General features: G+C 39.8%; 1 protein-coding gene across 2 annotated transcripts in view; it reads left to right on the top strand.

Moving 5' to 3' along the window:
* LOC116035265 (CUB and sushi domain-containing protein 3-like) overlaps window positions 1-26955 on the top strand; it is a 269787-nt gene that overhangs the window by 114886 nt on the left and 127946 nt on the right. For both annotated transcript variants that reach the window (XM_031278268.2, XM_031278267.2), the window contains exons 28-31: window positions 2198-2336; window positions 3830-4017; window positions 4368-4562; window positions 11414-11530. In XM_031278268.2, coding sequence (XP_031134128.1) covers window positions 2198-2336; window positions 3830-4017; window positions 4368-4562; window positions 11414-11530 — 639 coding nt within the window. The remainder of the gene's footprint in view (window positions 1-2197; window positions 2337-3829; window positions 4018-4367; window positions 4563-11413; window positions 11531-26955) is intronic.

Genomic DNA, 26955 nt, shown 5'->3' with positions numbered 1-26955 from the left:
CCTCATCAGCGTGTTTCTAACACCTCTTCATAGTGAAACATGACAGCTGGCAGTTTATTCAACTCAACAAATGCCAAGTAAAGCCTTTTGTGAGGTTTTAAGATTTAGGTACAAAATATCCTCTCACGTGGTAAGGGATGAAAAATGTCCTTAAAAATCAAGTCAACATGTCCAGCTAAATCCTAGAGCAGAAATGTCCATATGCAATAATTGATTAAGATGCCTTAATATCTTGTTAGTTTCTTAACTGCCTCGATCCCAATGGGATCCAAGATTCACATATCAATAAACTATAGAAAACATCAAGATAATTACATGACAAGCAATGAGCAATAAGAAAATCTAAGTACAATATTCACTTTTGTGGCATTAGATTGTTGAAAGAGTTGTCTTTAAAAAAAAAAAAACAAAAAAAAAAAAGTCTTAAAGGACAATTCCGGCGCAAAACGAACCTAGCAGTTAATAACAGATGTGTACCCACTCGATCGCTCTCTGGGACATGTTTTCATGCTAATCGAATGTGTTTGTAGCTTGAAAGAAGCTAGCGCGGACCGCTGATTAGCTTACAACGCTAGTATTCGGGGCACAGGGAAAGTAGAAACAAATCGCTGTTTTGTACCACTAAAAAGGCTCAAAATATCACCAAACTTCAATGGTAGCATAATGAGGGTCCCTAAATGTTAACCGAAGCATTGATAACTTTGTAAGTGTACAGACAGTTTATTGAAAAGATAGATTATAAAGACACTCGTGTTCATGTTTACATGCGGCCCCCGTCTTGAAAACCAGTCATGAGCTGGCGATGCAAACTAAAATCAAAAGCGATTTGCTCAATATATCTGAAATAATCACACCAATGTAAAACATAACTTGTCTAGTGTACTTACTCGGTGGATAACTGTCCATCTGGTCCCTCCGGTCTGGGTCGCCGTCTCCAATTTATTTTCGGGACATGGAAAAAAGTTTCAAGTACAGCCCTGTTTATCAGAGAGGGGAAATCTTCCGACTGTACAAAACACTGCGTCTCTTGGGTGCCACGACGCAACAGGTCCCACTCCGTGCAACACAGACACTCCTGTTCGGTGGCCATAGCTTCACAATGTCCGCAGTTACACCACCAGTTTCCCGAAGTATGAGGCTGTGTTGCGGCATTGACTACCGGTAGCTCTCTCTCTCTCGTAGCCCTTTCACGGAGCTCCCGCAGCTCTTCGTTCAATAAACTGTCTGTACACTTAAAATGTTCTCAGTGCTTCGGTTAACATTTAGGGACCCTCATTATGCTACCGTTGAAGTTTGGTGATATTTTGAGCCTTTTTAGTAGTATAAATAGCGATTTGTTTCTACTTTCCCTGTGCCCTGAATACTAGCGTTGTAAGCTAATCAGCGGTCCGCGCTAGCTTCTTTCAAGCTACAAACACATTCGATTAGCATGAAAACATGTCCCAGAGAACGATCGAGTGGGTACACATCTGTTATTAACTGCTAGGTTCGTTTTGCGCCGGAATTGTCCTTTAAGGCTCTTTCAACAATCTAATGCCACAAAAGTGAATACTGTAACTTAGATTTTCTTATTGCTCATTGCTTGTCATGTAATTATCTTGGTGTTTTCTATAGTTTATTGATATGTGAATCTTGAATCTAGGTTCGTTTTGCGCCGGAATTGTCCTTTAATAAAAGACAGAACCGAGATCCATTTCGTTGCTTGAATAATTTATAGTTGGTATTTTCTCCATATTTATCGTATTTTTATGCTTACCTGATATGTACAACTACACAGGGAGACAAACTTTGTTTTTTGTGTGCAGTGCTGACCTGTTGAACACTGAAAAAAACATTTAACAGGCTAAACCAAAAATTAATTGGAAAAAATCCAATTCCTTGGTGAGACAAGTGTCAGAAAAATATCTCCTGTAATCATAATGTAGGGAAATAATGGCATAGTCTTTCTAATGCCCTGGTTTTTGGCCTGATGCCATTGCCGCACCTGATGGTTGTTGCTGAATAAGGTCGACAATGGCCATAGAATTTGAGTCAATTATATTTAATGACCTACAAGTGTGCATTCCTTACTTGTCTCTCAAACTGAATTCAGCTCAGCCAAAGACATTAGCAGCAGGACAGGCACATTTAAAGATTTTCTTTGTGACCACTATGTGCATCTTTCTCATCCATCTCTTCTTCCTTTTTATCTCTCAAGCTCCTTGTGGTGGGAATGTGACTGGATCTTCAGGATTCATCCTCTCTCCCAACTACCCACACCCCTACCCTCACAGCAAAGACTGTGACTGGCTTATTGCTGTCCACTCTGACTATGTCATCTCCTTGGCTTTCATCAGGTAATATGAGCTGCTGCAATATCCATTTTACTTTGCTTAGTTGCTTCTAGTCAAAACATAAAAAGAACAACAATGGAATTGTGGTGACACTCAATGTCTAAATTACCAGATGAAATGTAAAAAAACAGGAAGATTTTGTCAGAGTTGCATTATTTCCATTTTATAACATGTTGGTTCAAAATTTTCCTCACACGTGTGGACCAAGTTAATTTGAAACAATTGTTGAAAAAAATCCTGAAATTCAAGGTTTTTACAGGATATGAACAGTGGCTCCAATACAAACCACTAGAGACAGCGAAACAACTGTTGTCGTTTAAATTCATGATCCAGTAGCTTACAAGATGAAGCTTTCCCTAAACCTGTGGTATGTTTGTAACCTACCTGGAACAGAATGGAGTTACTTCTTAGTGGATGCACAGCAGCTCAGGTTGTGCCTTGGAATTGCTTGTTTTCTGCAGTGGAACCAGCTATAACATCATAGTATTGAGCAAAGTTGGCCATGTGTGTGTTAAGCAGTGGACCTGAGTTTGAGTCCAGGTGTGTTGGGAGATAGGGAGAAATCAACAGTGCCTCTACAAATGCCAAGAAGGCATGTATTCCTGCCACTTTGCTGAAATGTGGTGAGACAAGATTTCTGGATAAATACTGTATATTGCAGGCAGGACTGTGATAAGAGTGAAACTCATTTCCAAGCTGAATGATACTCAGACCATAAGCTTTACATTATTAATTGCAATCTAAATATGTAGCAGCAATACTGATAGAGCAAACTCACAGATGGGCCTGAGGGCAATTTTCATGCGCCGTGTTGCTGTTGAATGTTTAAGTATTATTTTTATAGTCGTTTCATGAAGGGCTGGAGAAGGAGCATATGTAAATTGACGCTTTCTGACCTCCCACCCACTTTCCCTCTTCTCGAGGTGAAGGAGAGGAATTCACCATGTTTCTTTTTCAACTTTGTCCTTCAAAACAAACATCTAATAGAGTTAGCACAACGCTGCTTTCTCCCTTGGGAACGCCAAATGAAAGGATGGAGTTATGATTTTAAATTGGAGTTGCCTTGATCCAACTCAAATGCAATTATCTCCAAGCTATTTACATTTTTGTCATAAACCACGCTCATTATTTTGAAAACAAATGCTCCTCTCTCTCTGACTGCGGCATGTGATTTGATATACAGCGCTACAATATGAAACGATCTTTTCACACTGCATTGCCATTTCCGTCTGTGAAGATTTTATGCCAGCGCAGTGTCACAACAATTTAATCTCTTCTCACCTCTTGGGGGAGATATCTTTTTTTATCTCTTTGTCTGGAGATGCAAAACAAATCGCTTGGCATGACTCACTTCTAGCACTGCGCTGCACACTCTCCTTTTGAAACTCTGATGCATTTTAAATCTCACATACAATCTGTAAAATCTGGTGCTTAAGACTTGGCAAAAATAATAACTGTTGTATCTTGCATTTGTGTGTTCCTTTCACTTGTCACAGCTTCAGTATTGAGCCCAACTATGATTTCTTGTATATCTACGATGGGCCAGACAGCGGCGCTCATCTGATTGGCAGTTTCCAAGACAGTAAACTTCCTGAGAAAATTGAGAGCACTTCCAACTTCATGTACTTGGCATTTCGCAGCGATGGCTCTGTGAGCTACACCGGCTTTCAATTGGAATACAAAGGTACTCTGAAGGCCTATGCAAGTGGGATTTTATATGCGTTTTTGCAAAATATGTATGTATTACAGCAGGGGATTTTGTTGTGTGTATATATATATATATATATATATATATATATAAATGAATCAGAAAATAACATATTTGAAGTTATTTTACACAGCTACTTTTTCTAATGTTGATGCCAGCTATGAGAATAGCATATAGAATATGTGATTAACCCCATTTACACCATGTTTACCAAGTTATGTAGTGTTTAATCACACACACCCAGCCTGTAAAACTATTTATCTATTAATTAGAAACCCCTCTCACTTTAGACACTATTCTAAAAGCTTTGCTCTTTTGATTGGCAGCAAAACTGCGGGAGGCGTGTTTTGATCCGGGGAACGTGATGAACGGCTCTAGAATGGGTACTGACTACAAGTTGGGATCTATGGTAACATTTCATTGTGAGGCTGGTTACCTGCTGCAGGGCTACTCCACTCTAACATGTGTCATGGGCAACAGCAAGAGACCAGAGTGGGACAGAGCCAAACCAAGCTGCCAAGGTGAGAGGTAACACTTCTGCATTAACAGAAGGCCTGAGTAGCACTCCAGCTGTTTGGTCAATATGTGTTAGTATGTGATACCAGGACTGTGCTGTCTGAAAATGAGTTGAAGTGTGGTGTACATGCCTCTCGCAGAAAGACTCGGAGAAGAGAATTCTGTGTTATCGATGTAGAGCACTTTAATCTCTGCAGATCATTTACTGTTCGTTTTTATTGCTGTAAATAAAATAAAAGGTATGAAGTACACGCTACTGTATGTCACAACTGTATATCACATGTTTCCACAGGGTCTTAAAAAGTAAAAAATTTCAAAATCAAACTTTTAGGCCTTTAAAAGTCTTAAATTCGCTGAAGTATTGTGTTGTAGGTCTTAAATAATTTTAAACAGGTCTTAATTTCCCTACCTCTAATAATAGTTATTTCTGTCTCTATTATAATTTGCTCTACAAATTAGAACAATATGCAAGTTATAGTGCAGCCAATTTAGACACAAGTCCTATAATGCCAATGAGGAAATCAGGGAATTGTTTCTGACATTGTTTCCGCACTCTGACATCTGACTTTATTTTTATGTCGTGATATAGGTCTTAAATTTCATTCATAATGGTCTTAAAAAGGTTTTAAAAAGTCTTAAATTTGACTTGGTGAAACCTGCAGAAACCCTATTATCAGAGACATCACTATGTGATGTGTTAAAACAATTTGGGGGCTCTAACCTGGTGGGGCCATTACAAAGTTAAAAAGAAAGGAATCCATTTCATACAGTGTAGACTGAAGTACAATTTAACAACCACAGGGACAGATGTACGTACATTTGCGAATGTAGCGTTATCAGCGCCATGTCCAACATGCAGAAAGCGCGCGCTGTGATACTTCAGCTTACGTCGTATTTACCAAACCTGAAGTTCATTGGGTAATCAGCGCCTTTCTCCGCTCGCTATACCGTAAATTGGGCTGTAGCAAAGCGTTAAGTTCTTGTGCTATGATACGGCTGAGTGCAGACTGCGATATTCCCACTGCTGATGCTATGACTGTTTGAAATGATCCTGACGCTAATATTTGTAATGTAGTGAGGAGTTTAACAACTGCTGCAATGGAATGTGAACGCTGAGTCGGAGATTCAGTGTCATCTTTGATTTCTTCCAGTAACTGTAATATTGCATGGCTGCTTAATTTGTAACGCTTAATGATTTTGTGTTCACTCAACTGAAAAAGTGTGATCCTTGTGGCAAAAATCCTTTCAGCTCGTCTCCTTGGCCTATGTCTCCGTCTTGCTCGGATTACTGCTGCCATTTCACCAGGAGGCATATGCGAGGAAACCCTCTTGCGGCTGGTTTACACCTGCTTTTAAGAGGTGGAGAATTTTCACTGCAAAATAGAGGCGTGCTGCCACGGGTGTTTCTTGTACATACCGCGGAATACATAATTAGGCGCACTTTATGCTTCCCCCCCATCTCTTTATGGGAAACTCCCACTTTCCCCTTGACCCTCCCGCGAATGCATATGCATGACACGGATAAGCGCAATTTGCCATTTTCAGTTCCCGCGACAGGCAGTCTGCGCTTTTACCTCAGTACAGCCTGTTTGTACATACCTCGCCTGGCTTTTACGCGCATGTTGCGCAACAAATACGCCTGAAGTGGGCACAAAAGCGTTAGTACGTTTGGCCCTCAATGTCCCAAAGCATGGCAAAAGTGTGTGTGTGTGTGTGTGTGTGTGTGTGTGTGTGTATTTTATAACTTGTGGTGACACCCAGATTGCTGCTGATCCTGCTTGATTCCTTACTATTATTGTTAGTCATAGTTGTATTATCTTTGTTACTAGAATTGTCATGTTCATCATGTCATTCAATTATAACCACTGCTTTAATATTTTGAGACTTATTTCTATACTATTATACAGTAGTTGGCTATTATTGTAGTTTCTCCCTCCCCCTCCTTCCCTAGCCAGTCGAAGCAGATGGCCGCTCACCTAGAGCCAGGTTTTGTTCGAGGTTTCTGCCTGTTAAAAATAAGTTTTTCTTTGCTGCTGTCGCACCAAATGCATGCTCTTAGGGGAATTGTTGGGTCTCTATAAATTATGTTGGGTAGTCTAGACCTTTTCTATCTGTAAAGTGTCCTGAGATAATTTCTGTTATGATTTGACACTACAAATAACATTTTATTCAATTGAGTGTTACCCCCAAAATGTACATTATATTAAATAATACACATTTTAGATCTGGATATCAAGTTTCCTAATACTATAACTTTAAACATTAGACAATAAAGGTTTAAAAAGGCTTAAAGAGATATTTTGCTGATTTAAATTCAGCTCTGTATCATGGCAGTGTGGGCAGTATGTTAGAAGAACGTTGTTTGGCTTCCCTCCACGATGCCAGTGCATGGAGCTCCGACCAGTGGAGGTCTGCTGAGATCCGCCGGTGACGCGTCATGGAGTTCCGCTGATATCGGCCAGATGACGCAAAATTACTTACAAAATAGTTTCCAACAGCTGAACTCTCTTTCTGATTACATTGCAATTAATCTAAGAAGAGTAATATTAGCTTGAAAGAAATGGTTGGTGAACAAAAGCAATGTAAATACATGCATGGTATACAAGGCACTGACTTCACAGAAGTGAGGCAACCTTTGTGGTAAAGAGAAAGAAATGTCTTCACCACCAAGTATTTTATTATCTTTTATTAAAATAGAAAATAGAAAGAAATATAAAAGCCACAGTTTGGTGTAAAGTTTTTACCTGGTCTGTAGAATTAGTTTGAGTTTAAAACTAACAGTAATTGAAGCAAACTCATGAATCTGTTGGGGGAATTTTATAGTTTTACAATTTCATTGTGTTGCAAAGAAAATAACATACCAAATATAGATTGTTTATTATTCACAGCCAAATCTACAGTGGAAGGCATTTCCTAGAGCTTTTCAGTATCGCAGTGATCCCAGTGTCAAGGAGAGAAGTGAGAAAAGATGTGAGGATTTTCAAGATAACTACCCAGCGCTCCTCCCTCAAGTAGCATTACACCATTTTTAATACTCCTCAAAGTATCTGATCTGCCACGGTTGAATTAGAATTAAGTTCTCATTTGCAGCAGTGGGGAACAGTGGCACCCACTCTCACACCAGGGAGCTATTCATTACTTTTACAGTTGGCACCTGTGCAACTTCACTGAACAGCCCTGAAGTTATGTGCTTTACTAAAGGGTCCATCAGCATCTCTCCATTTAGTATTTTCACTTTGAGACCAAATTTGAACTGATGACTTAACAGTCTAAAGGCTAAATCTAATGGGTTCAGCTGCCCCAACATATGGCCAGCTCCTGTCCCTTCACATTATTTAGCAATTAACTGAAGTTGATAGTCTTTCCCCAAAGAAGCAAAACCTGCAGTTTACTTTAAAAAGTCAGTAATTGCCAACAAGACTGATTCTTATTGCATTATTTGGTGTTGAATTGTATTGTGGACAGCAGAACCCACATTTTAATACATACACATGCTAAAATGTATATCTGCTTAACAATTTTATGTAAAATGAATTAAATCCAAGATGTACATTTTAGACTGGATTACTTGCGTAACTAGAGTCAGGCCAATACATTTGCAGGATGGGATTATTGGTTGATATTATCCTAACTCAGAGATATCTTTATAGGTATATATACCAACTGATAAGTGACAAGAAATTGCAGTACGGATATGTCAAAAATATGTATAGAGTACTCAATAGATATCTTGGTCACAGTTTGTTAATAACCAAATTGAAGGGATCGGCAGTGGTTCGGCTCTAATTGTAACCCTGATCAGTTAAAATTTGTCTGTCATATTTTACATTTCCACTGAATCCACTGACTGTCCACATTGTAGCATCTCAACCAATACATTTAGCAGATTAGATTAGGTTCCATTAGCACCCATGTCTGTCTAAATAAAGATGATTGCAGGGCTTGGTCAATATCCTTCAGACCAGTTAAAATGTTAAAACATTAGAACCTCTGTATTTGCAGCTGCCTTTCTGTGTGTAATGATACAGCAATCTCACGTTTAAAAAAAGGCTGCATACTATATGTTATATCATATACATGTTTAAACATTTTGTTAGAGTTTGGATATTAAAGATAATTGTGAGTTCTTTGGAAATGAAACCTAATACATGGACAGCTTGAATGGCAACCTGATTCCCAATATCATCATATGTATAGATAATAACTTACCTTTTTATTCTGGGGATTTAGGTTATTCCTACCCATCAGTCTTTTTTGCAGAACACAAAATATTTTTGGAGGTTTACAGTGTGCCCACTTTTTCTTAGCACTACACTCACCTGTCAGAATGGAACCATTAAAGCATATCTTGAGAATCCCTTCCTTTCCGTAGTGCTGCTCTCACCTGCTGTGGATTGACAGTACAGTGTGCCCTCATTCCCACCAGCAGCATTCTCACCCAGCACCAGACCATGGCTCCTATTCTGTCTGACAAATCAGCTTGAATCAGGCCCTGTTTACACAAATACGCTCGTGGGTGAAAACGTAAAAATATTTTATCAGATGTGCCTTTCGTTTAGACGGCGACGGCGTTTTTGGGAATTAAAAATGCAGAAAAGTGAAACCACCCTCCAGAGTGGAAATCTTAAAAACCGAAATCTTAAAATCCACCGTCGCGTTCCCGTCTAAAGGGTAAAAACGCACTGTGTGTGTGGCGTGTGTGTGTGTGTGTGGCATGTGTGTGCTGTGTGTGTGTTCCCCCCCAAAACGCTCAACTAAACGCGGAATAAAAAGTGAGAACGCAACGCCACTTTTGCGTTTTCTCTTCAGATCGTTTTCGTCTAAACATAGCCTCAGTCCCACTTGCCGTCATCACATATATTTGATTACATGCCTCTTGCTACTCCCAACAACCAAATGCGGATAAATTGCTGATCCATTTTTCTACATTAGTGCCTCTGTTCACTTTTGTTCATCTTGCTGCTCGATGAAACAGCATTGACATATGCATTGTGTGGGCCACAGGGTGTTCAGAGCAGCTGGTGACAGCTTTCCTCTGACAAATGAGTGTGTGTTTGTTTACAGTCGAGGCTCCCCCACCTGATGGCTTGGACCAAGAGGTCTGAGGCAACTGTGTTAGAGGGCCTCTTAGCAAATTAGGTACATCATTAACAGCTTAAGATAGGACTCTGAGATGTGACGCAGGTGCAGAACAGACCACAGCTTATATTGATGAACCTGGTCGCTACGGTTGGGCGGTATCCAAATTTGGATACCGTCAAACCTCCTCCCTATTTTACCGCGGTATACGGTATTACCGTGACTAATTAAAAATTATGACGTAAGGCTCAGACGGCGTCACCAAACTGTTGGCTTGTGCACCGTTCAGAAACTAAATACCAAACACTAATACTGAAACAATAATAACATAACTTACAAAAAAAATACTTTCTCCTCCACACTGTCACGTGATGACAACCACACATAATTACATAAATGATATTTAATATTTAATCCTTGTCTCCTATATAAGTGCCAGAGCATATGAGCGGAGTGGAGCGGTGAGAATCTCAGCTCATCGCTCACGGAACTGTTCACCCCTCCGCTCCCCCGCTCAAAGCTACATCAGGCCGCTCCGCTCATTATCGCTCAGCGCTCAACGCAGTTTGCTTCGCGCTCCACTCAAATCGCTCCCCGCTTGCTCCAAAAAAGGAAAAAATCTATTCCATTATTGAGCCGAGTTTTGAATGGAAATAGTCTGTTGATGACAGTGCAAGACAGATGGATTCTGGGTAAGGCTTGACTGAGCATGCTTCAGACTCGTGGTGTGAGCGGCACGAAATTGGAGCGGGAAATAGAGCGACGCTCCGTCCTTTTAAAAATGCCGCTCTGCGCTTTGTCTAAGACCCGCCCGCTCCCGCTCCCCGCTCCCGCTCCCCGCTCGCTCCCGCTCCCCGCTCGCTCCCGCTCCCCGCTCCCCGCTCCCCGCTCGCTCCCGCTCCCCACCTGCTCCCGCTCCACTCCGCTCACATGCTCTGATAAGTGCATTGTATTTTTTTTAATGACGGTATTGAAACTGATACCGTTGCTATTTTCAAGACCCCGCGGTATACCGTATTACCGCCCAACCCTACTGGTCGCCAGTTGAATATCAGCCTACACTATGGTGATGGTGCAAGTAAAAGTATTCAAGGGTAAGATTTTGGTTTGGAGCCAATAGTTTTCAAAGACAGGTGTTGCTTCCCCCCTTGTGGATGGAGTCATCATACCTTTCTGTGGCTTAGTAGCACTTAATGCATAACCCTAACATGAATGGATAGTCTTTTCTAATGTTTCAACCAATTAAGATTGTAAATACTTATCCAGGAACTTTAAAACAAGAGCAACTTGACTTATTTACACTGCTGACTGAAAACCTGTTTCAGCTGAAAAGTTAAATCCAAGTTTCTCAAAACATGCTGCTGGGCAAAATGGGCTGAATGAAGTCAAGGCATGTGGAACTTTTGTGATTGTGTGTTTTGTTGATTGATAGTGTTTTTTACTTGTTTTGAAGGCTTTTTTTTTAGGTTTTAGCCCTGTAAACACACCTGACTTCCTTTTCTAACCTTTTATAGCTCACTTTCCTTTTGAAAATGTCCCCAAAGTGTTGAGTGTCAAATTATTTTGGTATGTTGGCCAAAATGAGTCAGCAGCTGAAAGTTCAAAGGTGGCTTTTCATCTCATTTTGTGATATGAACTGCTTACCTGTGCACTTGTGCCAGCTAACATGGATTTGCTGATTGCATTTTATTTGCCAAATTTCCTCAGGTATTGTAAGCTGGTTGTTTCACATTTGGTAACTGTGTTTTTTTTGTTGCCTGCCTTCCTGTCCCCACAGCTCCCTGTGGCGGGCACTTCACAGGTTCAGAGGGAACTGTGCTGTCTCCAAACTACCCTCATAATTACACCAGAGGCCAGAGCTGTGTCTATGACATCTTCGTCCCTGGGGACTTTGGTAAGCATGTCAAGCAATATTTTCACAGAGTTGCAGATTTCTTTTTAATTTTTTAATTACATATAGTCTGTTCAATTGCTTTCAGAAATATTTTTACTTCAAAGATGAAGTGAGGGGAGGAGGCTAAGATAATTATCTATTATTAGTTAATGATGATGATAGAGCACAGTCTATGAAGAAATGGAGGCTTATTCTCAAAGCTGATGATGGACAAGAGTACTACCAAACAAAATGTTCAGACTTGCATAATTCATTTCCCTGTTGCACTTAATTTTTTTTTCATGGATTTCAGTGTTTTGTTAGTTTGGATCAGTACGTTTGATGGTTACAGGCCATTGGCACTCAGATAAATGCTTGTCTGCTGCTTGATTAATATTCAATCCCTGTATAAATGCTTCATATGTAACAACTGAATTGACAATGAACCAAGCCAATGGTTACACTATGAATAGACAAAGGGCAGTGAAGGCTATTGCTGTTCCTCACAGTGGTGCATGTCTAATGAAATAACATTTAATCAATACATACACGTTAGCATTCCATACCAATATACTGTTAGGGGGCAGCTGCTGGCTGTTTTCCACTCTTATGTATGACTTGAAACGCAACCTGAAAAATAGCAAGAGGCATTAAAGTAGAATAAGATCAAGGCAAACACAAATTGATTGTGTTGACAACTCAGATGCTCTCTACCATAGGATGGAGAGGAAGGACAAGCAGCGAAGGGCTGTGGGCAGTAGATGGAGCAAGCAAATTCACTGGTTTATACAAGCGTCTTTGTATATACATAAATCAGCAAAGAGCTCCGGAAGACCTTGATGTGCTTCTGCTCAATATTCCATGTTAGTCATAAAGAGCTGCAGAAATCGTAGGAAGAGGTTTTTATTCTGTAAAGCCTTGTGCTTATGAAACACAGATTAGTGTGCGATGATCCAGCCTGACAGTTCACATCCTCTGTTGCCATCTCCCACTGCTCATGGAGTCCCACAGGTCTTTTTTTTTATTTATAATATACTGCATATAAATGCCTTTGCTTAAACTGCCTGCAAAAGCTTAATGGAGTGTGCAAGTCGGCAAACAACATTCCCACCTGGGCTGACGATTTTATTCCAGGGAGTGTAGGCACAGAGGCCATTGAAAAGTCCCACTGATTGTGAACAAGGCCGCTGTGGCATGGTTCTGGGTAGTAGTCTAACACAAAGCAACTGGAATTCACAGCTTGGGTAGAGTAAATTTAAACTGTTGGGACAACAACTCTACTCTACTTGCGTCACCATATGCACATTTCCCCCCCCATAATGCTCGTCTAAACGTGGAATAAAAAGTGAGAACACAATGCCACTTTTGCGTTTTCTCTTCAGATCATTTCCGTCTAAACATAGCCTTAATGATTGAGTTAAATTACATTAAAAAAAATAAGGACAAGTAATGTATGTAGAGTCCAGCATTTTAGTGTTTTTAACCTCCAGATAAAACCGTATGGAGATAAATTCTGTTTTCTCTGTAGCTGCTTGGCAGCGGAGTATAGCCTATAGGCAGTGTGATAGCAGGAATCACATTTCAGCGTCTAGTATACAAGTAATTGAAATTTGTAAGCACCTAGGGTAGAGTATCAAACGTGTGTTCTAGTCTGTCCCTTATATAACCGATAGCATACCATAAGCCTTAGAGACATTACAGTATGTCAACCACGTTGAACTGGCAGTAAAAGGTCAGTGGGAAATATCATCTTATGAGTCTGGTCCAATGACCTGAGGGTTTTACACCTGAGTTGGGAGGGGGGTTGCATGTCTTTTGCTGTCTAGGTGTAGCTACAAGGGCAGTCCTTGGTATAAATATATGTATTGTAAAATGGTTCTTAATATTTGAAATGTGTTACAAGCACACTGTAGGACACTAAACAGGTTAAGAGTTGGAAGTAGTACATTTGAAAAAATGTATCATGTGTTCTTAATGATTATTATTAGAATAATTGATGTCAGTGCCAACACAGCGCCTGCCATCACGTTTGAGTTATGGTTGCCAGAGTGGCAACCAGCCATCAGCTGTTGGCAGAATGAAAGCTGTTTGAATTGTTGATAGTCATAAGATTGATTTCACTAAAAAACAAGTGGTTTAGTGTCACCAACAATGAAACAATAGAATTAACAGTGATAGACATGTTTTTTTTATTTTAAATTGCATATTTACAAAGTAGCTTCAAGTATAATCTATCTATAAATTGCAGGAACGTCTGTCTATCTGTGTGTTATGCGCATATCTCTAGAACCGTTAGTCCGGTGGATTTCAATCTTGACAGGTGTCTTGCTGCGGGGACGAGTAAGTGCAGTGCCAAGTGTGACGTTGTTTGGATTAGAAATGCAAAAGATATCATCGGTAAAAGAAGCACGCATTGGCTTTTGCCGCTCTAGCTCCTGGCCACTCACACTGAGCTCAGCGCAGGACCAGAGACAGAGAGGGACGAAGAAAGCAGCAGACCCACAAAAATGTGCAAAGTAGCACTACTTTGGACTGTCTTTGACTTTGAATAAACAAACGACAATTGCCGAATTTAATGACGTTAAGGGCCTTTGACTCTTCTCCTGCTATTGTATTAAATTGTTGTAAGCTAGCTGGCAGAACATAACGTAATCTCGGAGATTATTCCTTCACAGCGCTGTGCAATGTGAGAAAATCTCAGAGTTGAACCGGGCAGACACAGCAGTTTTCATCAGACTCACCCTGGGTTGGGTTAATTAAGTCTACTGCTAACTTACAACACTAATAACATTACCTTCGCCAAAATACCCCCGCGAATCAAATCCATACTTCACCGTTAATCGTCAAGCCACTAAACCTACGTTTAACACATCAGCAGAGGTGTTAATTTCCATACAGCTGTATGGAAATTAACACCTCTGCTGATGTGTTACATTCGTTAACGATCATACGACACGAGACAACTCTCTCTCTCTCTCTCTCTCTCTCTCTCTCTCTCTCTCTCTCTCTCTCTCCCCGCACACACACACACACACACACACACACACACACACACAAACGGTCCAGTTCTGGTGGTTGGTGAACGCAGATATGTGCTGATTATCATCATAATCATGATCATAACGGGCCAGGTGGGTAGCGCACTGCCATGAGTCCATGACGCTAATGTCTGATTACTCCACATTGTCATTGTGATATTTTGTGATTACATTCTGAATCTGCCCCATTCTCTGTCAGGTAAATACAGTAGTAGGTTGGCCTACAATGTCTTCCTCTGATGTAGACGTAGCCTACACTGTAAGTCAGTAGTAGGCTATACGGTGGAGTAAGTGGTTTGGGGTCCTTCTGTAAGTAATTTTGGGGTACAATTTGGTTTTGAAGAATTCTACAAGCAGCAATACCACAGGCCAAGCAATCGCCCGTTCCACATTTTAACGGGCTCTGTACTAGTGAGTTAAATGCAGTAGGGAAATTGCCTCCTGTTAGCCCATTCAGATCTGTACTTTAGCAGGTATATCACAACTATATTATATGTGGATATGCAGCAAACAAGGCAGGGCTGGAAAGTGTTCTTCATATTTGAGTAAATAATAAACACTGTTGACAAGTCTTTTAAGGATAACTCGTATTACAATGTGCAATGTTGCCATCTTCCCAAATCTTGCCAGTTATCTCACAGATAATATAACTGGATCACAGGTTGTGAAAAAGAAATGTAATGACAATAGAGTGTAGCACTATTCTTTTCCTTTTACACCAAGCCAATGAAGTCAGCATTCTTGTTTTTTTTTTTTTTTTTTAAATAACCGTAAAAACTGATTGCCAACAGGGGCAACCAGATGGAATCCAATGGTTGATAGTGGTTCAGATCTTGTTGTCTGGGGAAGCTGTTACTGTCAAGCTCTGCAAGTCCTTTATTACTGCAGACTTTATTTTTTTTTTAACTACAAGATTTTTGCATGCATACAAATGACTAATACTGATGACATCATCAGCTACATTCCTTCTTTTGTTTTTTTCTGTTTTGTGCTGGAGTTTTTCTAAGAGCTCAGGTTTACACTGTGTGTTATTAAAGGTCCTATGTCATGCTGCTTTTATATAGGCCTTAGTGGTCCCCTCATACTGTATCTGAAGTCTCTTTCCCGAAATTCACCCTTGGTGCAGAATTACAGCCACTAGAGCCAGTCCCACAATGAGCTTTACTTAGGATGTGCCATTTCTGTGTCTGTAGCTTTAAATGCTATTGAGGAGGAGAGGGGGGGCAAGGTTGAGGGTGGGGGTGTGGCCTTGACCAACTGCCATGCTTTGCTTGTTTTCAAGCCATGATGTCTCTCTCATTCTCTCATTTCGGGCCAAATTCTCTGGGCGGGCAAAGCAGAGAAAGGGGAGGTAACCTTTCTCCTTATGACGTCATAAAGGGAAGATTCCAGATCGGCCCATCTGAGCTTTCATTTTCTCAAAGGCAGAGCAGGATACCCAGGGCTCGGTTTACACCTATCGCCATTTCTAGTCACTGGGGGACCATAGGCAGGCTGGGGGAACTCACATTAATGTTAAAAAACCTCATAAAGTGAAATTTTCATGCCATGGGACCATTACGGTTCTCTGACAGGTTGTCAGTGCAAAGGAGTGTGACAGCTGAACAAGTTTTGTATGTTTATTTATACATGTGTTTGATGTTGGCGGATATGGTGTCATAGTATGGTTTGTATAGATGTACTGTATTCTATTCAAGCTGTCATGGTTTCTGACTGACGGATTAAACAAACCTGTTCCTTTGGACCACATTTTGGCATGGCACATTTTGCACCTGATATACTAACATAATGTATGCAAGTATCCATCCACAATATCATAATATGCCACAGTGTAATCTAGTTCAATTATGCCTGAAGCATCACCTCAGTCATACAAATACATTTTAGTTTGTGCATAGGACATGCTCGTTCTGCATGACATATTTCCAATGTGGTTACCTGGTTTCTACTTTTATCCTGCGCATACATGTTCATAGAGGCATTTATGCACTGTATTCCAGTTGATGATCATAAAAATGACAATAAAAAAAAATAGCTGGCAGTAGACATCAGTGCTTAAAGCACACTGTGAGTATAGTCACTAAAAAGGCTCTTCATTCATTTGTGAGCCACCATTTCTTGGTTGCTCAGCACTTGTAATTATGCGCTGTGCATATCTTATTTTACTTTGACCATTCAAATGTCGTTAAGGTACAATGTGCATCTGTCTTGCCCTTTTATGTTTAATTATTCTGTCAGAAATGATGGTTGTAGTCATATTTCAAATAATTCTGCTTCTTTTTTAAAGAGATGAATTATTCATGGCACTCGACATTTGCCTTGGGCACTGCTTGTAAACATACAGACATACACTGCCCCACAGGAATCCACTCTTGTTTACAACAAGTCCGTTGGCTAGCGTGTAACTTTTTTTGTCCTACACTTCCACGGGTGCATGGCTTTTTTTTTTTTTTCTTTTTTTTTTTTTTTAACATAAAAACAGGGCGATTGACAGTTGAGATATTTTGACAAGATAACACTCCATTATGTGCACTTGTACAAATGGAAAAAAGAAATATGTGGATACACTTTGACAAAAATGCCAAACCGGTAAAGGTAAATTGGTACATTGATTTTTTTTTTTTCAGCCTAAGTTTGTATAGTTTGTATTTCGCCTCAGGATTTGTTTGTTCGGTGCAGCCTCTTTTCTGAATGTTTGATGGCTTCAGAGGTGAGACAAATTCTTCCAATTAGCAGGGCCCTCCATGGTATTTCTTGTATATGTATATTTTTCCTTTTGCAAGGTAGTATGTGCTTTTTTGTTTTGAATTGGATCGTGCATCGTATATCCCCAATGAGATATAGCTACATTCGCTCCAACTATCATCAACTTTGTAGATAACCTTTGAAAATCAACTGTGGATCTAAAAATCTCATTAAAATTGAGATGATTGTCAGAACCCATTTTCATGACTGAAGGTGAAAATAGAAGCTAAATCCTAAGGCTCTTCTTGCAACACTCCCACGAGTACCACGATATACACTACATAAACTAACTTTAACAAGGTTATGGAGAAGAAAGAATAACTATTATAAAACCATGTTTTTTAATTGTGGTTAACTTTGCAAAAGTTGCATTTCATCCTATGGTAGTCTCTAACTGGAAGGATGCTCATAATGAGTCATTGGTAAATTTGATTTTATAGACACAACATTCAGTCACCTCTGTTTATCTGCCCGAGGCTTTTTATAGCTCCAGTGTATGTGTCTGTATAATACTAACAACAACATATGCATATTGGTTGCCACAAAATGTGTCAGGAGGCGAGACGGGAGCACTGACAGATTGCAGTAATAAATCTCGGCTGTAACAAGATGGACACAGAATGAGTGGAGAGAGACCGGGGAGACTGCAAGAGGTAAAGGGAGTGAGTCTAACTATGAGAAAGAGGCACATAGATCTTGGTTGAATGTGAAAGGCTCAGAGAGAACACGTTAGATGGAGAGTGATAATAAGTGAGAGAGTTATAATGAGCGAGACAGGGAATGAGAAGAGGGAGAGAGAAACGGAGTGCTGCTGAGAGCGATCATAGAAACGTTGACTCCCGGGGGCTGATTGTTGACTCATCAGTGATGTTCGCTGGAGAGTAAGAAGTTATGCCTGGGGCCACGCTGGCTGGCTGGCAGGCAGGCAGGCAGGCAGGTAGGCAGGCAGGCAGGCAGGTAGGTAGGTAGGTAGGTAGGTAGGTAGATAGATAGATACTGTATTGATCCCCAAGGGGAAATTCAAGGTCCCAGTAGTAACATGACTTGCTACATCCCAGACAAAAAGCATTACCTTGTCTGTCTGTGTCAGCTTACAGTATATACACTACCCTCAGTGTGATTAACCTCGTATGAACTGTGAACTCTGTTCTGGCCCCACCTTGATGTAGAATGTGTGTTTTGATATGGGGCTCAACAGATACACACGTCTGTGGATGTGTAATTTGAGTGTGCCGAGCACTCACTTGATTGACTGGATTTGACAACCAGTGGTTTTCAAGTTGATGGGATTCTGTGTACCCATTGTGCGAGTGCAATGGCTTGTGCTAGTTGTCAGATACACCACTGAAGAGTACTGTACACAATTTCAAAACTCAGCAAGTAAAAGAGATAATAAAGACCCAAGCAAATAAAAAAGCAAAAAGCTAAAACTGGAAGTAAAAGTAGCTGGTTACATATCCTTGTCCTCTTCCTCCTCTCTCTTCTCCCTTGAGGTGACCAATACTTACAGCTTTCAATCCACAGCGGGTAGTTTCTACCCAAGATAGAAGCCTAATGTACTGGATGCAGCTTGTGCCAAGGTGCAGCCGCATACTCGCTGCCAAAAGAGCTGATGCAATTTCACTGTGATAATGGGTCATTAAAATTATATGTCTGTGATGTCATGCAATCCCTCTGGTTTCTGTAAATGAGGCTTGTGTATGCTGTCACAGCCCAGAATCTTAGAAGGCCTGTTCTGCCACAAAGCAAAGACCACATGTAGCTCTTCCATAATTCATAGCCAGAAGGACAAACATATGCTGCCATTTTCCTTACCTTTTGCTGCTGCCTGTGCTGTGATTGTCTTTAACACCTTATGTGGTCGTTGTGCATATTTTGCCTTAGGGCATGTGTAGCTAATGCAGTGACTTTGGGCAAAAATGGGCTTGCATTTCATTCCAGTAACATTAGCTGTGTCCTGAGCAATTGCTTTTCACAGCATGACCCAATGATAGTTTACCTTATACTTCGGTTTCCCACCTATTTAATCTGCTGTCATCATGGCCATGTAGCTTGACTGACCAAAAATGTTTTTGTTAAATGTAACTCTCCAATTACAAACATATTGTGGTTATAGCAGATAAAATAATTAACACATAACCAGTGTACAGAAGAAGTAAGCAAATGGAAATCAGGACATCAGTGTAAACTAGAAAATGCGTTTTCTGCAGAAAATGCGTGTGAATGCTGAATAGCTAAATTGCTAAAGCTAAACTGGATTAATAGCTTAAATCTGTAAGAAGAAGTTGAAGTAGTGAGAATAGTTGGGAAAGTAGGAATTGTTTTAACTGGGATGAATTTCATTGATAAGGTGAATAACAACACTAATGTAAAAAAGATGTGGAATAATTAAAGTTTTTTTGAAAAGCTAATGTGAAAGCTAAACTGGATTGCTGGTTAAAATGTGTAAGAAGAAGGTGAAGTTGTAAGAAATACGTAAATAATTGTTTTAATTCATATATATATTTAAAAGTTGAATAATAGCCATATTGTATGAAAGTTGTAGGCCTTACAACAGTGGCACAGCAGTGGCAAGCGAACAACATATTACTGTCTGTAGTTGCAATTTGACTGTCTTGGCAAAAATGCTGCGTCATGCTTACTAATCAGTGGCCATGTTTGTGTGTTTTGTGATGTGTTTGTGGTCTCTGATGTTTGTAATCAGCTAACGACTCAGACTGCTGCCATTAAGGGACACTGACACCCCGTTTACACGTACATGGTTATTTTGAAAGACATTTCCCTTCATTTGTGCCCTTTGTTTACACGCAAACGGAGAATTCGCCTCTGAAAACGATTCTTTCTAAGAACTCCGGCCAGAGTGGAGATTTTGGAAAACTTTGTTTGCACGTTTGCATGTAAACTGAGACAAACGGAGGTTTAGGCAGCCGAGGAAGAGAAGAAAGAGGAAGTGATTCGTTGCTGTTGTTGCTATTTTCGTGATTCTGATTGGCTAACGTGGGCTTGAGCTTGTCGTTACACTGCCACCTACAGGTTTGGCATGCTCTTGACGGCATATATACCCGGGTACGTGTAAACGAACACTTTTCTGAAAACTGACAGCTGGGCACGATGTTATTTTTGAAAACGGAGAGGTTGAAATGTCCGTTTATGAAAATAGCCGGCCACGTGTAAACGTAGCATGAGAGCGACCTGTGAAATAAAGGCTCAGACGCCGCAAGTCCTTTGGGAACGTTGTGAAAAAAAATATGTATAATGTATGTGGAAATTAAAAAATGTGGGCATATAAGCAATTCAAATAAGTGGTTCCCTGTGCCTTTGCGTGAAAATGTCAAGGATGTTTAACATGGGCACCGAATGGAGGAAGGTAGGGAGAGAAAGAGGGTGAGAGGCTGAATAAGATGGATGTACAGATGATGCAGGTATCTCTGTCACATCTTGATGGCAAATTGATAAAGAAGCACAAAACTGTGATGAAAACACTTTTCTGGATAATTGAAGTTGGAGGGCTGACTTAAGCTTGACTGTTTAAGACCTTTGAGGCAGAGGGAGAGAGAGAGAGGCCCTTCAGAGGCAGTCAGTGTTCACTGATTAGCTTCCACATAATACATGAGAACCAGAGCCTTTTATCGCATACTCTTTTATACTTTAGATAAATACTCCACCAAAAGTGCTTTATCACCACCGAGAATGAATGTACTGGCAAGGTTTTGTTGGGTTTTAGCCATACCTAAATAAAAAGGAACACAATTCTAAATGTAATGCCACTAATGCGTGTAACCGTTTAATGTTACCTTAAATATTTAATCGCATTTCCGCAGAACAGTGTGATTCCTTGCCTTGTTTTGTATTGCTTGTGGATCATATACTGTGTAGTTTCAGATGGATTACAGTGATGTACTACATGCAAAAATAGAAAAAGAGCCTATGGTCAGATTACATATCTGACCATAGGCTCTTTTTCTATTTTTGCCTAATGTGTCAGTGGGATTAAACTTTAAATAATTAACTTCAAATATTGAAGTATAATTTCATGTGTGAACGTGGAGAAAAGTAGTTATTTAATACCAGTATCTGCTGACGTGTCGTGTGTAACAAGCTGGCAGTCATCTGGCATTGGTGAGTTGTTAGCCTGTTGAGTAGGTAGTTATTAATATTGACATCTGAGGCAAATATACTGTATGTTTTGCAGACTTGCTTTTAAAGCCATAGACTGAGGAAAATAATTTATCTATCCATTACATTTGCTGCAGACTCATTTTGTCATTGTAATGGTAATAAATAAATATATGAGATTTGATATATCTTTGGTCATCCACTTGTTTTTATTCTATGTGCTACGTAGAATAATTTTACCACTGACTGCATGATAAAACCCTATTGATCTGTCTTGTTGTGAGAACAGTGATCGTATATGTGCTCCCATACCTGTGACTAGAAGTAATACTACTCATAAGTATAACCCAAAGGCAATCCAGGAGAAGATTGGTTTGTACAGGTCAAAGGCAACAGACTCATGCATGTGACAAAAAGGACTCGTGTCTCAAAGCATCTATGTGGTTGCTTAGACATACATTCATAAATGCTGGTAGGCATTTAAACATAATGAACGTCAGTAACACCTCTTTAAAGAGATAAAACTAAACTGTATTGCTCTCTTGCAACCAGTGTATGTATATGCAAGATAATACACACAGGAGGATCTATTCTAAACCTTGCATTGTGGAATTCTTTTACATGAGTTTTCTGATAATCCATCAACTACATACAGCACACAAGTGGGCCAAATAGCAGATGGGGGAGAGATGGAGACTGAAAGAGCCTTTCTAAGATTATGACATTTCTCTTCCCTGCTGTATTGTAATGATCCTATCTGCAGCACATGCCCTTGTTTTTGACAGGGAATAGACTCCATTCCAAAAGCTGAGATGATAAAGAAGCCAGATGAAAACTAAACTGAAAAGTGCAGCCATAGTTTATAGTGGAGAGGCAATAGCATTAAACCAATCAGATATGTCAGGGGTCCAGACTAACTTTTTTCACTAGGAGCACAGTGGCCCCCAACTGAAAATTTTAGGGGCGCAACCAGAAAATTTAGGGGCACACACCGTAAATCAACATGCTAACCAATTAGTCACATTTCTACTAATTTCCACTGTATTACTAATAAATACTTTGATAATAGATGCAGAAATTATTCCCCTAATTTCAATTGATGTGAACATAAATATAGGAAACACGTCTGTCTTAAGAAAATGAAAGTCAATCAAAAACCGAAGCAACAGTTACCCTGTGCTGTGCAGTCAACAATATACACTTCAGTCCATAGTGTCAGGATCAATCCCTGTGCAATAACCCTGTAACAACAAGCATCTATCCTTGCAGGCTTGGCCCAGTTTGATGTGCGGCTGGTGTAATACCATTGCAAGATGGTCTCTAGTACTCATTATGATTCTGTATAAACATGTAATATATAATTGGTTAGTATTAGGGATGCACCAATTTATTGGCCGAACATCAGTATTGGCCAATATTATAGACTGTCCTCACTAGTTTGTTGGTAGGCGGTCACCTCAAACTTACTAATTGTAACCCAAACCATGATCTTTACCTAAATCTGACCAAGTAGTTTTGTTGCATAAACTAAAGTAGTTAAGTTTCACAATGTTAACCACGGTTTAAAACTGCGACCGTTTCACAACATTAAATAGAACGTTAAATATTTTGTATAAATATGTCATTGGCAAAGGACCTAGTCTGTTGTTTAGCTATGCGGACGTGTTGGATATTAGCCTTGTTGACTGTTGGCCAATAAAATGACATTCACCGATGGCAGTAGCCAATGTTTATCTGTTGTGTCGCATCAATTTTGCACTAGCTAAATGGTCATTATCCAAAAAGTAGAATAGGCTGCAGCTGCTGCTTCAGAGAAGAAGCCACTGGCTGGACACGACTCTGGCATGACGTAAGAGGGCAACGGGTGCTGTGCGCATGTGTGATTTGTTTATAAATAAAAGAAAATGTCAGCCTTGTGGGAGTATTACTGCCTTGGAGAAAGATCAGCGACAAGAACGTTATATTCTGTATGAAAAACACAAGAGGTAAAAGGTAGCCCTATTTGTGTTTCTAATCGCTTTTGCCTTTACATTTAATTTGTTTCACAAAATAATTTTTTCCATTCAAAGATAGTGCAATTAAATGCAGAATTACTTTTAAACAATTCTGTTATTTTTTTTTTATAATGAAGCTTTCTTTCCCTGGCACATAAGGGAGAATAAATAACAAGAAAAAGGACAAAACATTGACAAAAATGTTATTATAAACAACGCTTTTGGCCCAGAATTTCACATAGGGTGCATTCCTGGTTAGTATATACGTATCTGCCATGGAAGAACTATGGACGTTATTAGAAACGCACTAAATGTAAACTTCTTTTTTTAATTTTCAAGAATTAAGACAGGGATAATAATTGAGGCAAAGAAATTGGACCAAATTCAGTGACTCATCTTGCCAGCTTAATACGATACATGTTATTATTGTAGTGTAATTGTGTGGAGTTTTCGTGGCACTCGTTACTCCCCTTACTACCATCTGAGCACCATTCAGATCCCACAACATACTGCACTAAGACATTGTTACTGACAAGGTGCATCCATTCATCACCACAGTCTACACCTTTCCAGATATATATTTGTAACAAGCTTTGTTACAAAGCACTCATCATCCCAAAATGGTTCCAGGAACATAGCAGTGATCTTAATTTACTTTACTTCTGTGCACTTTCCCCAGATCTCAGCAGAATATAGCACCTTTGAGATGTGGTGGCAAAGGGATTTTCACAGTGTGAATGCACTGGTAAATGTCAGCAGGAACTGTGTGTATTGGGTGAAGTGGGAACCATCACTTTGTTGAATCCATGCCTCAAAGAATTAGTCTTTTTTGACGCAAAAATGTCTTATGCAACTCTAGCTAGGTACATCTTATGAAGTAAATTTTGTGTATGCGACTGCTCTTCTTAAAACTCCTTTTGTTTTCTGTAAATGATCTACACTGTTTTGACTTGATGGCTTCAATCATATGAATAATTTAAAGTCCCCTAAATCCATTAATATCTATCAGAAACCGCCAAGGATAGTAGAAACCATCACAGCTTCCTGTCACATTTTTCAAAATGACTGCTTTTAAACAGAAGGAGAATTAGATTACCATCACATTAGAGTAGGATCAACCTGTAATTATGCTTTTTCATCATTTAAGCCAAGCAGGCATAGTGGTATTAGATATAGGAATGCACTAAACTCATAATCTAATACCAAAAGAGGTATCTGATTAAAGCGACTTACCTGCTTTGGTATAATTCAAGGTGAAAATCCAGGCATGAAAATGTTGTCCATCGTTCAAGTGCATTAAGTTGAACTACCATGACTGGGCCCAGAGGACAAAAGATTCATCAAAGTCCTGTATAAATTAGGTAACAAGTTTACAATGATTTATTGACTTAATATCTGGACGTGATTACAGCAAAGGAGCAGATTGGAGACATGCATGGCTGGCTTTGAATTAGAGGCAGAAACGAGCGACACTATCTGTGAGAGTGTGTATGCATGTGTTTGTGTGTGTCTGTGTGAGTTCACTAAGCAGGGGAGAGCAGTCTATTCAACATAGCACAGTGTTGGTATGCTAATACCCTAGCAGTGAGCTGTCCCTAAGGGGAAAATCATCTCTTATACAGACCCTGGTTCAGCCATAGGCATTCTCACTCAACAGATAAAGAAACCGGTCAGCCTGTGCTGCTCTGTGTGAGCACACCTTATTTTGTGTGTATACCTGCATGCATTTTTTGGTTGTGTATTTGTTCTTGGCTGTTGTGTGTATTGGATCTTTTCATGTCACACAGAGTAAGAAGTAAGGCACCCTTATTTTAAAAACAAACTGTTACACATAACCCCACATTTTCTCGCTCCTTCAGCACTGTCATTTGGTCGGTCAGTCCAAATCACCATGTCAGCGTATTGCCTAAAGTAGCTGTTAGGGGGCGTTTACTCTCTCACTTTTGTGTCTTACTCTGCCACCTATTCTCTCTCTTGCTATGTCCGTTTTAGCTATGTGGCAGATATAATGGTTTTACGGTGCTGTACTGTGAGGCTACAATCCAGAGGAGATCCGACCGGCTACAAAGTGAAGACGACAGAAAGCTTCTCCATAATTCATAGCCAGAAGGACAAACGTATGCTGCCATTTTTTACCTTTAGCAATTGCCTCTGTTACCAGTGTTTTTTTACACCTTTTTTCCAGTGGGCCTGGTGTGTATTTTGCCTTGAGGCATGTGAATGTTGCGAACAATTGATGAGAGCTATTACTGGCCATAACAGCCTTGCTTTTCATTTAACAGTTTCAGCCTTTAGACGTCTGCTCATCACAACATGACCCAATTTATAGTTAGCCTGCATTACTGTTTACCAGTTAGAGCAGCTACTTTCACTAGTTTAAAACTTATTTATTTTCATGACACATTTAACTCAGTTGTGTTGACTGCAACTTATATAATGTTATTAGTTAGAATAGCTAATATCCAAAAATTTGAAACATCTGCTGGTTTAAACAGCTTTACTATTTAAAAAAAAAAAAAAGAACATTTGTGTTTGCTCTTTCTGTCTAACGGAATTATTCTTCAAGGCTAATGCTTGATGAAGCCACACATACTTTAGTATTTAAGATGAAATCTTGCTATTTAGGAATGGTGTTTCTCACAGATTAAACCCACTTTTCAAAAACAGGATGGTATTTCATACTAATAGTCTTTCAAACCATCCCACACACTGGATCATTAAACTGAGTAAGACAGTTGGGAATTAATTTTCTTGGAAAGGTTAAATTACAGTAGTTTATGATTTATTGTCATACCTTATAAATCCAATTCCATTATGGTTGTGATACCTGACCCATAGCCAAACATAAGCAACTCCGTGCCTGTGATGTGGGCACGGTGTGAGTGCTTTCCCATATGACAGGAATGGCACCGTGTTGGCCTGATGGAGGTTTGCCTAAACCTTAGTAAGAGCCTGTCTTGTGCATCGCCTCAGTTAACCACCAACACTATGGCTGTTGTTGCCTGATGGTTGACAGATTTAAGCTGGTGTTTGGGAAAAACACGGTAGAAGCTAATAAGCGCAGACCTATGGTACACACAAAAAAAAACTTATTGTGGAAATGCGGTAAACGCCCATCAGAAGAGGGAGCGCAGGATAAAAGAGAAGTGAGTGAATAATGTGTAGCTTTCACAGGATGCCTGTGCACCAGAGGGTAAGGTTGAGGCTATAATTTTCCATTGGTAATGCACACACATTCACTACTTTTATGCACACTGGCATGCACGACTGCACAGACACAAACACACATGGTATCACAGAAGTAGTGATCCTGTCGACCATGTCCATTGTTGGAGAAAGATCTGATTATTTTCAAGGGCATGTACACATTGATATAATCTGGAATTCTTAATTAGAAATAGTTATGCAGGACATTATTTAGGTAATTCTCTGTTCATTATCATAAGTTCTCAGTAGTTAACCTCACTGCTCTTTTACTCAGGATAAGATTTAATTATAATACTTTTGTAATAAACAATATTGTTCTCACGTGACATGTCATTAAGTAAAGGAA

Source organism: Sander lucioperca, chromosome 10, assembly GCF_008315115.2.
Source record: "Sander lucioperca isolate FBNREF2018 chromosome 10, SLUC_FBN_1.2, whole genome shotgun sequence".
NCBI lineage: Eukaryota > Metazoa > Chordata > Actinopteri > Perciformes > Percidae > Sander > Sander lucioperca.
Note: the sequence above shows the minus strand (reverse complement) of the source record. Positions and strands in the feature narration are given on the sequence as shown.